Below are 17628 nucleotides of genomic sequence, written 5' to 3' on the forward strand. Positions count from 1 at the left end.
TGTCCGCCTGCGGCGCTGGGCAGGTGGCAGGCTGAGGATGGGCCCAGGCCCCACTCGCACCTGCCCCCTCCCTGCAGACGGACCTGACTTTCGTGGGCTGCGTGGGCATGCTGGACCCTCCGAGGCCCGAGGTGGCTGCCTGCATCTCACGCTGCCACCAGGCGGGCATCCGTGTGGTCATGATCACGGGGGACAACAAAGGCACGGCTGTGGCCATCTGCCGCCGGCTTGGCATCTTCAAGGACACGGAGGACGTGGCGGGCAAGGCCTACACGGGCCGAGAATTTGATGACCTCAGCCCCGAGCAGCAACGCCACGCCTGCCGCACGGCCCGCTGCTTTGCCCGGGTGGAGCCCGCCCACAAGTCCCGCATCGTGGAGAACCTGCAGTCCTTCAACGAGATCACCGCCATGGTGAGGCCACGAAACGGGAGCCTGGGGGAGGTGGCGCGGGTCGGGGTGAAGCACTTGCCATAGGCCTTGGGAGGAGCAACCCGGGCAACCGCTGCTTCTGCTTCATTCTTATTTTTCCCAACATTTTATTACAAAAAATTTCAAACACGAAGAGAAATCAAAATGATTTTTCTAGGAATGCCTATAAATATCCACCATCTAGATTCTATAAATAACATAGTTCTATTTGCTTTATCACGTGCCTATCCATCTACCCATCCTTCACCCATCTTTTCTTAAATGTGTTTCAAAGTAAGTTGCAGACATCAGTACATTTTTCCCCCACACGCGATAGGGAACATTACCATCAACCCGTGAAGTTCCCTTATGCTCCTTCCCATTTTTTTGCATCATAGATTAGTTTTGCCTCTCCTGGATTTTCATATGAGTGGGATCATACAGCATACATCATGCTTTTTTGTGTCTGGCTTCTTTCCTTTGAGGTTTACCCATGTTGTTGCAGTTACATGATTGCTTTTTTATTGTTCAGTGGCATTTCATTGTGTGAATATACCAGAGTCTCTTTTAAAGATTTATTTATTTATTTATTTGCTTGTTTGGTTGGTTGCGCCAGGTCTTAGTTGCGGCAGGCGGGCTCCTTAGTTGCGGCTCACAGGCTCCTCCTTAGTTGTGGCTCCAGGGTTCCTTAGTTGCGGCCTGCATGTGGGATCCAGTTCCCTGACGAGGGATCGAACCCAGGCCCCCTGCATTGGGAGTGCAGAGTCTTATCCACTGCACCACCAGGGAAGTCCCATCCACAGTCTCTTTATCCATTCACCTCTGGATGGACGTTTGGTTTGGACCCAGTTTTTGTTCTGTGTCCTTCTTGATTGTTGACCTCTTCATCAACACTGATCTGATTCTTAACCTCAACCTCAACCCTGACTTGGCCTCAGTTTATAATCTTGACTTCCAGCCTAACCCAGTCCTTTACCTTGACCTTAATCCTGACCTGTGGCTCAACCTAGACCTGGATAATGAGCTGGGCACCAACCTTGACTTGACTACGACTGTAAACTTGTTCTTGACCTTATTTTGATCTTCACACTGACTTGGTCCCTGACCTTGACCTTGACCATCTTAAACTGATTCTATAATCTGAGCTCAACCCTGATATGGGTTCCAGTCTTGACCTGGACCCTGATCTGATCCCTGACATTGATCCCACACCCCCAATCCAATACTTTATGTTGACCTCAACTTTTATCTGGCCTTCAGTCTTGACCTTGACTTCAACTCCAACTTCTACCATGATATCATTCCTGATATGTACCATAGCCTTGACTTGACCTCTACCTTAATCTAATTTTTTTATCTTGAACACAAGTCCATTCTTTTTTTTTTTTTTTAATAAATTTATTTATTTATTTATTTATTTTTGGCTGTGTTGGGTCTTCGTTTCTGTGCGAGGGCTTTCTCTAGTTGCGGCGAGCGGGGGCCACTCTTCGTCGCGGTGCGCGGGCCTCTCACTGTCGCGGCCTCTCTTGTTGCGGAGCACAGGCTCCAGACGCACAGGCTCAGCAGTCATGGCTCACGGGCCCAGTTGCTCCGCGGCATGTGGGATCTTCCCAGACCAGGGCACGAACCCGTATCCCCTGCATTGGAAGGTGGACTCTCAACCACTGCACCACCAGGGAAGCCCACGAGTCCATTCTTGACCCTGCTCTTCACCTTGGCTCCAGCCTTCACCTTGACTACAACACCTAACCAACCCTTGACCTGGGCCATGACCTTCACCTCATTCCTGACTTGAGCTTAACTTTGTCCTCAATCTCAATTTCATCTTCTACCCCACATCCCACCTGAATTTCACCCCTGCTCTCGGCGTTGACTCACCCTCATCCCTGTCCCCACCTCACCATCCTCTCTGATCTTTGACTTGATCTTCTCCTCAATTTTGCCCTTATGTGCACTCCTTGCCTTCCCCTTAGCCTCATCCCCAGATCAGTTTCTAGGCTCATGACCTCACCATTTGTTCTGTCCAGCTGTCTGCTTCTTCGGGGACATCCCCTAAACTCGGTGATAGACTGAGTTGAGGGGAGTCAGGGAGGTAGAAGGGAAGTTTCTCAGGCATGAACCCACCTAACCTGGCCCTCAGACTGGAGACGGGGTGAATGATGCCCCAGCCCTGAAGAAAGCGGAGATCGGCATCGCCATGGGCTCCGGCACAGCCGTGGCCAAGTCAGCGGCAGACATGGTACTGTCAGATGACAACTTTGCCTCCATCGTGGCTGCAGTGGAGGAGGGCCGGGCCATCTACAGCAACATGAAGCAATTCATCCGCTATCTCATCTCCTCCAACGTTGGCGAGGTCGTCTGGTGAGGCCCTGTGTTCCCTCCTCCCAGCCCTCTGGACCAGCTCTGCATCCCTAAGACTGGGGAAATGCCTGTTCCTGGGATGGGGCTGCAGGGATGGAGGGACCCGTGCCCTGCCCTGGAAGGCTGGGGCCTTCCAGAGTCCCACCTCAGGGTGGGGAGGGATGGGGACGCCTCATCATTCTCCAGAGGCCCTGATGCACCTCAGCCCCTGAGGTGGTGCCTGAAAAGTCCCCTGTCATCCCTCCAGCCGTGACCTTCTTCCCACTTTCAGAGTCCTGCAAGATGGGAGAACTTGCCTCACCTTTGGGCAGTAATGTGTTCGTGCATGTGTGTGTGTGTGCACATAGGGTGTGTGCCTGAGTGAGAGGTGTGTGTACGTGTGTGCATGTGAATTCTTGTTCGTCTTTTCGCATGAGGATTTGTGCTAGTGTGTAATTGTGTACACACTTAGGTTGATGTGCGAGTGATGCCTGTGGAGAACGGTGAACACGTTTGCCTGGCTGTGTAAGAATTCTGCATGTCTGCACGTCGGGGCAAGCATGTAGGTGTTTGCTTGTGTTTGTGGGATTGTGTAACCTGTGCTAGGTTGTTGTACACATCTGTGAACAAATGTGTGTATGTTTCAGGCATGCACTGTCCACATGTGTGTGTGTGTGTGTGTGTGTGTGTGTGTGCCCCCTAAAGAGGACTTGTGTCCTCAAGAGGAGAGGCCTAAAGGGCAGGTCTGTCCAGGCACCAGAGCTGGGACTGGGGGTGCAGGGGTGGCCCAGTGTGAGGCGGGGCTGCTGTGGAGACAGTGCGGGAGCTCCTGGGCCTGGGGTAAGAGTAGGAGCTGTACCCTCCATTTGCTGGGGGCTAGAGCCCATGACTCTGGTTCCAGCATCTTCGTCACAGCAATTCTGGGCCTGCCCGAAGCCCTGATCCCTGTGCAGCTTCTCTGGGTGAACCTGGTGACGGATGGCCTACCTGCCACGGCCCTGGGCTTCAACCCACCAGACCTGGATATTATGGAGAAGCGGCCCCGGAACCCTCGGGAGGCCCTCATCAGTGGCTGGCTCTTCTTCCGATATCTGGCTATTGGTGGTGAGTGGGGCCCCAGTCTTCATTGCGGTTCCTGGAGCTTCCTAAGACCCTTGTATCTGTTACACTTGCAAACTACAGACCAGTATGACCCAGCCTGGCTTATGCCAAGAGAAACCGTGTGAGCTCATGTAACTGAAGAGATTGGATCATGCCTCAGGCATGGCTGGACCCAGCCCTCAGACAGTATCATTGGCACATTCTGGCTCTGCCTCAGCTCCCTTCTCATGCAGGTGCTCCTTGGGGTGGCAGGATGGCTGCCGCAGCTCCAGCCCTCATACTTGCCCCGTTACAACCTCAAATAAAGCAGAAGAAAGAGCCTTTTGTCCTATTACTCCCGCAGTAGTGTGCAAACCACATGGCTCAGAAAGAGAGAGAGTGGTTCCCTGACAGAGATCCAGCGAATTATTAGGAAGGGGAAACGGATGCCAGAAAGCCAGAGGTGTCCACTATAGCCAGTTTTCTCCCGCCCTCCCCACAGTGTACGTTGGCCTGGCCACAGTGGCTGCTGCCACCTGGTGGTTCCTGTATGATGCCGAGGGACCTCAGGTCACCTTCTACCAGCTGGTGAGCAAGGGATGGCCACGGAGCCTGTTGGGGGCATCTGGGAGGCAGAACTCACAGCCCAAGTTGTTGTCGGAGTCCCAGGGGAAAGGAGTACAGAACCCCACGGGTGCCAGTGGCTGTCCCTCCCCACCCCCTCCACTCCCCACATATAGACATCCACCACCTCAAGAGGCAAGCTCAGAAGCCACAGGAAGCCTAGAGACGGCAGCACAGCCCCCGAGCCAGAGAGCAGGCTACTTCCTCCCCCAATCATTTAGTTACAGGGGGACCAAGGGGCTTAACTGCCCAGAAGTGTCTTACCTTTACAGGGAAACTGCCCAAACAATTGAGGGCTCAGAGGTAGGAGCCCCTAAATGGTTGAACTTCAGGCAGAGGGTCAAACTGGAGCAATCGACAGTGGAGGGAAGGAATCTACCAGGCTCCCCACTTTCATAACCAGCGTGTTTCTCGGGGAAGGGACCCACTAACCTCTGGAAGTCACCTGGCTGGCAGGTGCACACCACGGGCCGGGCTTAGCTCAGCAAAGCTCTGGAAGCAGGCAGGGAGCCCCACCTCAGCTGCTGTCTGTCAGTCTGTCCTTCTGTCTGAGCAGCCAGTGCATCTCCTTTGCTTGAAAGAACCTTCGCGGCAATTCCGGCAAAGCCCGTTGTGGGTTTCTCTTTTAAAGGGGAGAGCGGCAGGGATGTGGAATTTCCTTCCTCTGACTGTGCCTGACTTTGCTACTTTCCTGTAGGTAGAAGAGCTCAAGAGAGGGACCCTGACTTCCTGGCCACTCTTGGGAATGTCAGGGGAGTACAGTCTTCCCCACCCTGAGAGCAGCGTGAGGGCTCTTTCAGGGGTTCACACCTAGGTAGAGGCAGCCCGGGGATGCTTTCCTCCATTCACCAGCCCTCAAGCACATGGGGCTCTCCCTCCTGGCAGCAGTGAAAAGCATGGGCCCAGACCCTCGTCCCAAAGGCTGGTGGCCCGCAGCCCTTGGCAGATGGCTCAGGCCAGCCTCGGGCACCTGCTCCTGTAGCTCCCGTGGGGGCGGCAGCTGGAGAGGGGGGATGTGCCAGCCATCCCACTGCTACCTCCTTCCTACCCTGTCTCTGTTACGTCCTTTGTGATGTGGATCCCAGATCTCCAGAGACCTCCCCCCATATCGACCTTTCTTCTGAGCCCAATCCCATAGAGCCAGCTGGATACCTCCTCTGGGATGCCCCACAGCCCTTGTGCACTCGCCAAGTCCAAAGTCAAAATCTGTCACCTTCCCCCAAACCATCCCTTTCCTCCATGCCCATTTCGGTTCCACTGCCTGCCTGGTCACCCAAGCCAGACCCCTGGGGTCATGCTAGACACACATCCCATGCCCACTACCAGTCAGTCCCCAGTCCCCTTGGTGCCACCTTCCCAACTGTCCTCAGGTCATTCCATTTCTCATTTATCCACTTGGTCAAGAAACAGCTATTAGGCACTGACTCTGTGCCAGGCACAAATTGTTAGGGCGATGGCAGTGACCGAGCCGGCAAAGGCTCTGCAAAGAGCATCCAGTCTGGTGGGGGAGAGAGCCATGGAAATGGGCAGTCACATTTCACAGTGAGAAGTGCTTCAGCAGAGAAAAGGCAGGTGGCTATGGAACTCAGAGATGGTCAAGAGTTAGACCTAAGATAGAACTTTCAGCTCCAGGTGCTGGAATTTCAGGAGAAGTGCCCAGAGCCCCCTTTGATTCCTGGAGGAACACTGAGTAAAAGCAACACAGTGGATCCTGGATCCCGGCTGCACAGGTTCCCACCCTGGTTCCATCACACACTAGCTGTGTGATTTTGGACAGGCTGCTTAACCTCTCTGTTGGTTTCCTCATACATATAAAATGGATAATAGACCCTGCCTCATAGGGCTAAGATGATGCAATACTTACAAGGTGCTTAGACCAACACCTGGCACATAGTAAGAGCTATGTAAGTGTTAATGAAACCCAGAGGGGGCCTTGCAGGTGAAGGTGAATAGGAAATAGCCAGGGAGGCAGAGGGAAGGAGTAGGCAGAACAGTGGCTTCCCCCAAAGAAACAGCCTCCCCACCCCTCGGGGGCTGCTCACCGTGAATCTGTGAGGCAGGAGTTCCAGCCCTGAGCACCTTCTAATAAACAATGTAGGAGGCCACACTGTGACCCACGACCTGGGCACAATGCGTGCGTGGCAGGTGCTCACGGCTGAAACCCAGGAGGTCTGAACTGGGCAGGGCGTTTGTCTTTTGAAACACCTCCATGTGATCCTGTTTGTATTTTCTTCCCGTGCACGGGCATAGGGATGCAAGCACACACATGCCCGAGCAGGAGGTGTGTGCACTGTGTTTGTGGGTACATGCACGTGCAAGGTCCTTACCATTAAGGTCTGGAGGTGGGGCCTCACGGTGGTGACACAACTCGCAAGAGCATTTGGTCCTCTTGGTTAGTGGGTGGGTTCAAAGTTTAGGACATTTTCTCTGCCCTGTGATCAGTGCCAAATAAAAACGTGCCCTTGTCCCAAATACTGGAGCTTGGTTTTTGGAGAAATTCCCAGTGTTCGTTTAAATAAGACTCTCCATCTCTTTGTTAAAATAAGAAATCTAGCCAAGCCATAGTCTTTTATAATTTTGCATCCTGCACGAGAGAGGAAAGTGCCAGCAGCCCCTTCTGGCTGACAGAGTCACCTTACCCGCATTTTTGCCCTGGGGGAAACGAGGGATGGATTTCCTGGACAGGAGGTCAGGCAGCTGGTCACTTTACAGATTTCTCTTTGAGGGTTATTTTCACAGCACGTGTCCCCCCCATTTCTGAACTTTTAGCTTAAAGGATCACTGTGTTCAGATGAGATTCCAGAGGCCAGATTTGTATTGTTGGAGAACAGAGCTGTTTAACGGTTATGAACGTTCATGCTTATTCCCGTGGTGTGGAAGAGAACAAGACGGAAGTTCTCATGAGTGTCCTCAGTTCAGCATGTTATTACAGCAGATTCTGTGAGCCAGGTTTATGGGCAGGAAGAAGACTCCCCTGGGGCTGCAGGGGCGAGGGCCACTTCCCTTGAGCCCCGAGAGCTCCCTGTTAATTATGAAGAAGCCATGCAACAAACCTGCATCTGGCCATGAGTTAGGCCACATCATAAGCAAAGGGCAGGTCTGGTAGAGCTCGATTTCAGCGGCAGAAGTGGAGGGAGCTGTGAATGGAATCTTATTTAATAATCATGACTAGGGCCCCAGGAACCTTCCTCTTCTACCCACCAAAGGTGAATTCTGTTCGTATAATTTTACTGATCAGTTTTCATATGCGTTTACTCATGTTATTCGGTGGCCTCAGTTCATCACCGCCCGCACTCCTGTACCTCGGATACTCAGACCCCCACCCCCTGATTCCAGGGCCCCCTGCCGTCCATCCGCAGCCTAATGCCGGCTGCTCCCCCTCCGTCCCCGCCCCACCCCAGAACGGTGTGCCCTTCTCCCTGGCCCAGTGCAGACCCTCTGTCCCCATCCTGGGAGAGCGAGCCCCCCTCCCTGGACCCTCCCCGCGGCAGTGCTGGCTGTATTGAGTCCTCAGATGTGAGCCGAGGGTGAGGGCGGAGTGAGGCTTCCCTCCTCCCACGCCCTGGCCCCGCCCCTGACCCCGCCCCTGACCCCGCCCCTGACCGCTGTTCTCCCCGCCACCACGCCACCCCACCTGGGGGCCCTCAGAGGAACTTCCTGAAGTGCTCAGAGGACAACCTGCTCTTTGCCGGCACTGAATGCGAGGTCTTTGAGTCACGCTTCCCCACGACTATGGCCTTGTCTGTGCTGGTGACCATTGAGATGTGCAACGCCCTTACCAGGTGGGCTGGGCAGAGGGACCTGGAGAGGGGGTTGAGGGATGGGGGCTGAGGGTCAGTGGGGCCCAGAATTGGGGTCAGAGGTGTCCAGGAGTGTGGTCTGAGGTTTAGGGGGTCCAGGATGGGGGTCTGAGGGTCAGAAGGGTCCAGAAGAGGGTTCTGAGAACCAATGGGGGCCAAAATTGGTGGACCTCCTGATGGAGGTCTGAGGAAATAGAGGGGCCAGGATTGGGTCTGAGGGGCAGAGAAAGGGCGTCCAAGCCCCAGCATAGGCCCCTGGGGGCTGAGAGGGCAGCAGCGACATCCACCTCCCGGCGGCACCGGCCTCCCAGAAGCTCTGCCATCCTTAAAGGGCAATGCTGAGGCCCAGACCACCTGCTGCATCTCACATGGGGGGCGGGTGGGTGACCACGGCGGGGCCTGCCCGCATCCTGGCCTGAGGTGAGCACCCTGTGCCCTTCGCAGCGTCTCGGAGAACCAGTCACTGCTGCGGATGCCGCCCTGGCTGAACCCCTGGCTGCTGGCGGCTGTGGCCATGTCCATGGCCCTGCACTTCCTCATCCTGCTTGTGCCGCCCCTGCCTGTGAGTCTCCACCCAGCCCTGCTCACCTTCTCGGGCTCCTGGGGTCACAGGGTCCTAATTCTCCTCTGATGCTAGGCCTTTCTGGACCTGTTCGTGATGGAAACTGCCTGGGGGCTGTGATGGGGGGAGGTCTGATGGTGCTCCGTGACTGCAGCCTGTGTTGGGACCCTGGCCAGCCACTGCCCTCCAGATGTGTCCCCCACTTTGGGACCCTCCCCCCAGACTTGGGGAACAGAAGAGGTGGGGAGCCTTCCCAGGCTGGGGCAGGAGGAAAGCCGATGCCCTTTCCCAGTGCAGAATCCCTCCCACTTCCCAACAGAACAGGATTTGGTCCTCTGGGTGAGGGCCGGGGAGAGCACCTCAGGCAGAGGAAACGGGGGACACGGATCTGGAGGTGGGACCTTGAGAGGCATCTCAGACGTGCTCGTGAAGAGTCCACTGTAGCCTGGGTGTATGAAGCAGTGGATGTGGGGGGCTCTGGGCACTCCTTCCTTTAACCAAAGCTACCCCACCCCAGCTCATCTTCCAAGTGACCCCACTGAGTGGGCACCAGTGGGTCGTGGTGCTCCAGATATCTCTGCCTGTCATCCTGCTCGATGAGGCCTTCAAGTACCTGTCCCGGAAGCACGTGGATGGTGAGTGAGAGGCCCCAGACCCTCCCCACCCTGCTCGCCTCCAGCCCGCCTCCCTGCCCGCCCCTGCTTCCAGGCTGCAGTGAGTGTCCGCAGGGTCTTGCGCTGCAGGGGTTGGGGCCCTGGGCTCACTGGGCCGCCAGCGGGAGCACTGCTCAGAGCCACACAGCTTCGCTCTCTTCACTTGCCACCAGCCCTGCACAGCCAGGCCTGCTGTGCCCTCCTCTGGGCCTTGGCCTCTGACTTCTCTGAACCGGGCCTGATCTTACGCAGGCATTCTCAGCACAGTCTCCCAGGCAGCTCTCTGTTTCTGAGTTCACGGCTCTGGGTCTGCCTTAACCCGGGAATGCAGGACAGAATGGCAGGGTTGGGGTGGGGGGCGGTGAGTGGAGGAGCAGGCTGGGGCACGGTGTCCACCTGCCTGCCTCTGCCAGGGGCCCAGAGCGAGGGTGATTCTGACCCTGCCAGGGGCCAGGGAGGCAGCCTCATTCTCACTGCCCGAGCTGCCCAGAGAGGGAGGAGGCAGGGCTGAGAAAGTCCCTGTTCCCGGGAGTTCGAGCCAAGGCTGTAGGTCTGGGGCCAGGCTGCTGTTGAGGGCCCCGGGTTAGGCCCAGAGATGGCTGAGGCCTGCTCTGGAGCAGCTGGGTCCTTGAGGGCCACCTCTGGCAGGAATGTATCCCGGGCCCAGGGGAGGGTGCCGGGGCGGCGTGGGGGGCCATAAACATCACGTGCCAGTCATTCCGCAGGGGCCAGGGCGGCCGATCAGCCCCCATCTCCCATGCTGGCCAGCCCTCCCAGGCACTGCTAATATTTTATCTTATTAAAAAGGCCAAAACAAGTTGGCCTCCTCTCTCTGGAGAAGCTGGCCCACCACAGGTCTGTCCAGAGGCTGACCACACACGTGGTGGGGGGAAGGGGGCTCAGCCGAGGGTAGAGGTGGGTGCTCGGTCAAAGCAAGGTCTGTTAGAGTCCACAGGTCGGGGGGGAAGGGGGAGCCAAGCCAGACAAGGCATTCTGCCCCCTGCATGGTTCTTTCGGGCCCACCCTCTGGGCGCTTCTGGGGAGGTGAAGGCAGGGAAATGGCTCTGTCACCTGAAACTCCGTCTGCAGGAGCCCCAGCTCTGGCTGGAGCACAGGGCTGGTCCACCAGGAAGGCTGCCGGCCAACCTTGACCACACTAACTCACCTGTAAAGTCCCCCACATCCTCCGGGGGATGTGGGCAGCTTCGTCTTTAAGAGCTTTCCCTAGCCAAGAGGTTCCGGTCTCCTCGAGAAAGCTGAAAAGTGAGAATGTTTCTCAGCCAATGGGAGAAGCCTATGTCTTGGGCACTGTTCCAGTGCTGGCTACTGGATGACGGAGGATTTGGCTTGGGCTGGGGAGGGGAGCAGGCCCCTAGCAGGACCGGGTAGGTTGGAAGGACTGGGGAGGGAGCCGCCCCTACTGGGCCAGGGTTGGGGGTGGTTTCTAGAAGAGGTGGGGTTTGGGCAGAGGTTTGAAAGGGGAGGATTGAACTTGGTGGAGAAGAGGCTGGGCTCGAAAGGCTTGGCCTCTTTAGTGGAGCTGGGGCTTGGAGTGCAGGGTAGAGGGCTGAGGCCAGAGTGTGGCAGGGGCCTCGGCTACCAAGGTAAGGACCCTGGACATTATCCTCAGGGCAGAGGGAGCCACACAAGGGTGGAAGCATGGGAGGGACTGGGGTGACCATGGAGGGTAGATGGGGGCGAGACGAAGGGCAGGGAGGCTGGTGGGCCTTGTTAAGCTGGTTTGGGAGGGAGACACTGGTCCCGGGAGATGCCTCCACCTCCACCATTAACCTGGGACGTTGACTGTGGTCCTGGAGAAGCTCAGCTCGTGAGGGCGGTGTTCTGCTCGCAGGAATGACCATGGGGCCTGCAGGGCGGACACAGGCTGGGTATCTGTGGCCACATCCGAGAGGTGGGGTGGAGTGTGCCCGCTGGCAGCCCAGACAGCTATGCCCTGTGCAGCCGCAGTCCCTCGGGCCTCCTAAAGGCAGACAGGGCGGGGGTGAGACAGGGGACCCTGTTATGTTCCCAAGCCAGCCTGGTGGCCTTTTAGGGAAGTTTTGCTGAGGCCTGATGCTCGTGGCTTCCCCATGATTTACGAGAGATGTGTCCTGGGAAGAACGATGGATGCTGGGTCAGTCCCGGGGCGTCAGGGACAGGGTCCTCTTACCCCACCTCAACTGTCAGGCGGAGGCCTGTGGGCCAGGCTGAAGGGAGGGGAGGCCTGGAGAGACTGAGTGGGGACCGATCTGGGAGGGTTCAGGATATGAGGCAGGTTTGGAGTTTATTCTGATGGCAGTTGGGGAGCCATTGAAGGGAGTGATGGGCTAGGTCTGTAGCGTGACGCCAGGGACAGGAGGGTGTTGGTGAGAGGCCTTGAGTCCTGGTGGGGGCAGTGGAGGAAGAGAGATGAAGATGGTGAAATAGCAGGCCTGGTATGTGGGATGAGCGAGGAGTAAAGGATGGCCAGGGTTTCTGGACCTCATGATGGTAGGTAGTGGTTCCCCAAACTGGAAACCAAGAGGAGAATGTGCATCAGATGCTCTGAGGGAGTTGATGGAATATGTGGGGTGAAGGAAGCTCCAGGGACATCCAGGGGGTGTAGCGGGGCTGGGGGCCGACCGAGAGATACCATGGGAGAGTGGGGCTGTCCCAGGGAAAGAGGAGGACAGAAGGGGCCAGAAGGAGCCAGTCTGGATGTGTGCTCTCCTACGTCCATCTTAACACGCTCTCGGGTTTTCTTCCAGAAGTGAGTGCCGGGAGCAGAGTGGAGTTTCCAGTGTGTACCTCTGAGTGATGGTGCCCAAGCCTTCGCCCCCCTGAACGCCCCCTGCCTGCACGCTCCCCCGCTTGCTCATTGGGCCCTGCTGAGGTCGGGGCGGCCACCTCCAGGCCCGTCCCAGGGTCTTTGTCCCCACTCCCATCTCCCTGGGGGCTCTGTAATTCAGGCCTCTAGGGCTCTCCTGGGCAGTTCATCCCTGAAGCCCTGGCCCAGGAGCTACAGCCCGGGAGGGGCCTGCCCAGAAGCCCGCAGCAGAGCCCTCCTCCCCAGATCCACAAGCGCGCTCAGGAGTCCACTTAACCTTCCTTGGAGGCAGGGCATTTCCTTGGTGACCTGCGTCTCTGCATAGACAGAGCTCTCCTGGGAACCACTCTGACCTCTCCCTCAGTGCCTGGGCTGGGGCCTGGTTGGCCCGGGGTGAAGGGGGAACAGCCAGGCCCAGCTGTGCACAGCGAGGGCGGACAGCCCCCTCCACTGTGCTTCCACGGAGTCAGCTCCCGAGGACTTGCGCCTGTTTGTGTTTATGTGTGCAGGGGGTGGAAGGCTCAGAGAGAGGGACACGGGAGTGGGGGAGGGGGGCGGAGCAAGGACCCCCTTTCCTGGGAGATGGCCAGCCTGCCTTCCTCAGCTCGGCGCACCCCCAGACTCAGGTTTCTCTGTTCCAAGCCGACAAAGCATGCACCGTCTTGGTGCTGCCTGCTCTGCCAAGCGGAGGACGGATTTGCCTTCTGTGTCCCTGGTGCCTGAGACCCGAGCAGTCCTCGGGTCCCTGACCACTGCGCCTTGCCACCCTGACCCAGCGCCTGGCCGCATCAAGGTCTGCACGGCTGCGTGATCCTGAGTCCCCACACCCATGGGCCGAAAAGACGTCCTGAAGAATGGTTAGCTACCCAGGGGCACGTCCGCCCCCTCCCTTCCGATGATGGGAAAAGAGCGTTTGCGGGACACGAGTGTTCTCTTCACTCAGCTTTTGCCCCTCCAGCGAAAATTAGCTAAGAGCAGAAGAAGCAGTGAGTAAATGGTCGTGCGTTCTCGCCCCTCCTAGAGAGTGTACAAAGTGATTATTTTATGTGTGAATCAAGCCCCGCATCCCTGTCCCGGTCCCCAGAATCAAAAGGCCCCCTGGGCTTGCCTTGCAGACAAATGGGCTCCATGTTCAGTGGCCCCTCCGCCCACACTTCCGCCCTCCCCTCTCTCGAAAGTGAGAGAATCAGAGTCGGGTGGGACTTTCCTGGAGCCCCCAGAGATTCTCCGCGTCTTTCCTGCTGGGGAAACGGAGGTCTGGGGAGGGGGCAGGACCCTGTACCCACCTGCTGACATGCAGTCTGGTAGAGAAATAAAGGTTGAGCGTCTGGGGCAACAAGGGCCGTCAGCGTGTTTCCTGGAGAGCGGTCCCCCCTCTGCCCCCTTGGTGTCTCCCTGGGGGCTCCCACCACCTGTGCCCCCTCCCCCAGGAGCGGTGAGTGAAGATCTGGGGTTCCAATGCCAACCGGAGGGAGATCTCATCCTCAGACAGGGGGCGGGGAGCCGCGCCCCCGTAGCAGAGGCCTGACTGCCTTCTCCTCACGTGTACAGCACTTGAAAGTTTGTGCATGTGATCAAAGCCCTTTACACACGATTCACAGGGAGATGAGGCTAGGAGGGGCCCGTGACTCTCCGGGACAGGGCTGGGCCTGAAGCCTGAATATCAAGGGTCACTTGCTTGCCACAGAGGGGCCCCCAGCCCTGGCTGTTCCAGGGCTCCTGCGTTTCCCTGAGGTACCATCCATCCCTTGTCCTTCCCAGCCCAGCTCAAACGCACCTCCCCGAGGCTTCCTGAGGCTCACACTGTCCTGGGGCCTCGTGAGGCTGCTTGACGTTAATTCCTGACTCGCCCAGGTGACCCTGCCCTCCAAAAGTGGGAGCTCTGGGAAGGGAGAGCCGTGTTCCCCTGCCTCCCTCATTTCCTCCTCTGAAAGGAGGACTCATTGCCCTCGGAAGGGGACTCAGGCCCTGCCCACAGGGCCAGAGGCAGGAACAACTGTATAATTTGTGGGGCTCAGTGCAAAATGAAAATGGGGAGCCTCTTGTTCAAAAATTAAGGATTTCTTAACAGTGGCAGCAGAGCAATACACCAAGTGTGGGGCCCTTCTGAGCACAGGGCCCTGTGTAATGCAAGGATGGCACGTCCAGGAAGCAGGCCGTGACCAGAGGAGACAGGCAGGACCCACCCTTCGGAGCTCCCAGGCTTTATTTAGGAGACAGGATTTGACACACAGCACACAGCAGAAGCCGGGGATGGACAGAAGGATTCCCTCTTGAACAAGGTCCATCTCAGATCACAAAGCCTTTTCATATACCTTGTCTCCGGGTCCTCAGCCAGCTCCAAGAGATGGGCCCGGCAGGGCGTAGGGCTCCGTCTTACAGATAAAGAACCTGATGCCCTCTGAAGTCGGACCATCAAGCTGGCCCTCATCCTGACGGACAGGCAGCGAGCGGTGCTAAGATGGGCCTGGGGTGCTTACATAGGAGGCAGGCGGGCTCCAGCGCTCCTGGCAGCCTCTGGGGCACATGGCCAGGCCTGCTTTGCCTCCATCCCCACCCAGCCCTGCCCAAGTCTGGCCTTGTCCAGCCCACAGGACATGGAGCCCGATGGGCCAAGGTAAACAGAGGTTTCCTACCTCAAGCCACTGACCCAGGAGGGAATTCCAGGGAAAGCCCCGGCACACTTCGCACTGGGGATGGCAGTGACCAAAATGCCCATGGCCTCCCCCGCCCCCTTCAGAGGCCAGGATTTTGTGCTCCTACGGCGCCCCACACTGCACCCCTCCCAGGAGGGATGGATGCCCATTGGGGCTGCACTGGGAGAAATGGAAGGGCAAAAACAGAAAATGAAGACGTGTCCACACAAAGACCTGAACCTAAGTGTCCACAGCAGCTTTATTCATTGTAGCCCCAAACTGAAAACAGCCCAAATGTCCATCAACAGGGGAAGGATAAACAAACTGGCATGTCCATACAGCAGAATACTCCTCAGCAATAAAAAGCAACGTACCCATATATGCAACAGAATGCATGATGCTTAAAACCCTGGTGCCGAGGAAAAGAAGCCAGAACCAAAAAGAGCCCATACTAAGCGATTCCACCTCCACGAAGTTCTAGAAAAGGCAAAACAAAGCTGTAGCAACAGAGCAGATCCGTGATTGCAGGGGGCTGGGAGTTGGGGAAGATTGACAGCAAAGGGGCAGGAGGGAACATTCAAGGGTGAGGGATTGGGGAGGGGAGGGGAGTTCCATGCATTTGTCAAGACTTATCAAACTGTGTGCCTAAAATGGGTACATTTCACTGCATGTAAATTATACCTTAGTGCAGTTTGATTTAGAAGAAAGAGAAAAGAGGTGGGAGCCGGAGGAGGTGGTCAGGCACGCGGCTGCTGTAGGTGGAGCGGCTTCAGCGTCGGCAGGGGGCGGGCCTCCAGGTGTGTGCGCAATGTTTGTGGGGCAGTGGCCCAGGCCAGCCCCTCAGAGTCCCCACATTCCAGGGGCAGGAAGAGGCTGAGGACCAAGGGGAGACGGCCCAAAAGCATGGAGGAGAACCAGGGGGTCGTGATGCCTCAGACACTCGGGCAGAGGGGCTCCAGCTGGATGGAGGCCCTTAGTAGGGGATGGAAGAGGCCAGAGAAGCCATGCAAGATCTGGGCAGTGGGGAGAAGCCAGCCTGGGGACGCCCGTAGTGGCCTCCCCATGGATGCCCGCCCTCGCCCGCCCTCCCCCGCCCTCCCCTAGACAGTCCAGTTAGGCCCGCCCAGGGCCCTGTTCCACAGCGTCTGAGAGGGGGTGTGGACGCTGAGGCTGGACCAGCTGGTGTGGGAGCTTGGACCGAGCTCCTCTCCGGGCAGAGGCGTGGCCCCTGCAACCTTGGGACCCTGAGTGGCCAAGGAGACCCACTGGAGCCTGTGCCGACCTCCTTGAGGGCCCGGGCTGGCCTCCAAGATAGGCGCACAGGCCCCCTCCACCCTCACGGAGTGGCTAAATTTAGCCAGGCGGGGGGGGCCGTCCTGGGGCCACGCTTGGCAACACTGCCTTGCCTCCCTACAAGGCCCGGCCCCGCACCCGCTCAGGCCACCGGCCTTTGGGCTTATAAGGCAGGTCTGGCAGCTCTGAAGGGCTGGAGTCTTAGGGTGGGCTCTGGGCCAAGATCTCAGACTTTGGGGAGCTTCCTTCCCGGCCACCAGCAGATATGGGAGCTAATGGTTGTGTGACCTTGGGCAAGGCCCTGAACTTCCAGAGCCTCAGTGTCCTTATCTGTAAAATGGCAATTCTTGAGCCTACGTCATGGGGCTGCTGTAAAGAAAAGCCTGCAGAATTCTAGGTTGCCTTCACTTTCCAAAATGCCTGGAACAGACACGGATATCTGTCCCTGGGGATGCTGAAGTGGGGGCCAAGGGCGGGAAAGCACAGGCCTCAATGGAAAGATGCACTTCAGAACCAGTGAAAGGGACATTGACCCTATCAGCTGCCTGTCTTACTCTCGCAAGTGATTCACAAGAAAAGGCATTTGGGGAAAGACATGTAATTGCTTTTCTTTCTTTTTGTTTTGGGCACATTTTTGGTTATGGTAACATCCCCAAATGAGACTGTCGTCCGGGGCATCCTGTTTTCTGAGTGTCAGAGTCAGAACCGAGGCTGTAACAGGAGCACGTGTGTGTGCTCCAAGCAAGTCTGTCTGTCCATTGGTCCATCTGTCTGTCAGCAAGCCTAGCTCCTTGGAGGAGGAAGAGGAGGAGGAGGCGGGGGAGAAGGAGGAGAACATGGTGACCGAGTGAGGGGCACAGACACAGACTGGAGAAGGACTGCCTGACCTCCTTCCCCCCTTCCTCCCTCCTTCCCTCCTTCCCTCCTTCCTCCCTCCTTCCCTCCTTCCTCCCTCCTTCCCTCCTTCCTCCCTCCTTCCCTCCTTCCCTCCTTCCTCCCTCCTTCCCTCCTTCCCTCCTTCCTCCCTCCTTCCCTCCTTCCTCCCTCCTTCCCTCCTTCCTCCTTCCCTCCTTCCCTCCCTCCTTCCTCCCTCCTTCCCTCCTTCCCTCCCTCCTTCCTCCTTCCTCCCTCCTTCCCTCCTTCCCTCCTTCCTCCCTCCTTCCCTCCTTCCCTCCTTCCTCCCTCCTTCCCTCCCTCCTTCCCTCCTTCCCTCCTTCCTCCCTCCTCCCCTCCTTCCCTCCTTCCTCCCCTCCTTCCCTCCTTCCTCCTTCCTCCCCTCCTTCCCTCCTTCCTCCTTCCTCCCTCCTTCCCTTCCTCCCTTTCTCCCTCCCTTCCTTCATCCCCCCTCCCTCCCTCCTTCCACACCTCCCTCCCTCCTCCCTTCCTTTCCCCCTCCCCTTCCCCCCCCCCCAATTTAGTGCCTG

At 57.4% G+C, this 17628-nt stretch overlaps 1 protein-coding gene across 1 annotated transcript in view; it reads left to right on the forward strand.

The window, feature by feature from the left end:
• The window catches only part of ATP2A3 (ATPase sarcoplasmic/endoplasmic reticulum Ca2+ transporting 3), a 30109-nt gene extending 19853 nt beyond the window's left edge, over nt 1-10256 (forward strand). Inside the window, exons 14-21 of the mRNA XM_060080582.1 lie at nt 78-413; nt 2551-2771; nt 3652-3854; nt 4333-4418; nt 8103-8236; nt 8699-8816; nt 9334-9451; nt 10195-10256. Coding sequence (XP_059936565.1) covers nt 78-413; nt 2551-2771; nt 3652-3854; nt 4333-4418; nt 8103-8236; nt 8699-8816; nt 9334-9451; nt 10195-10256 — 1278 coding nt within the window. The remainder of the gene's footprint in view (nt 1-77; nt 414-2550; nt 2772-3651; nt 3855-4332; nt 4419-8102; nt 8237-8698; nt 8817-9333; nt 9452-10194) is intronic.
• Nucleotides 10257-17628: the final 7372 nt, after the last annotated feature.

This window comes from Mesoplodon densirostris, chromosome 18, assembly GCF_025265405.1.
Source record: "Mesoplodon densirostris isolate mMesDen1 chromosome 18, mMesDen1 primary haplotype, whole genome shotgun sequence".
In the NCBI taxonomy this organism is placed as follows: domain Eukaryota; kingdom Metazoa; phylum Chordata; class Mammalia; order Artiodactyla; family Ziphiidae; genus Mesoplodon; species Mesoplodon densirostris.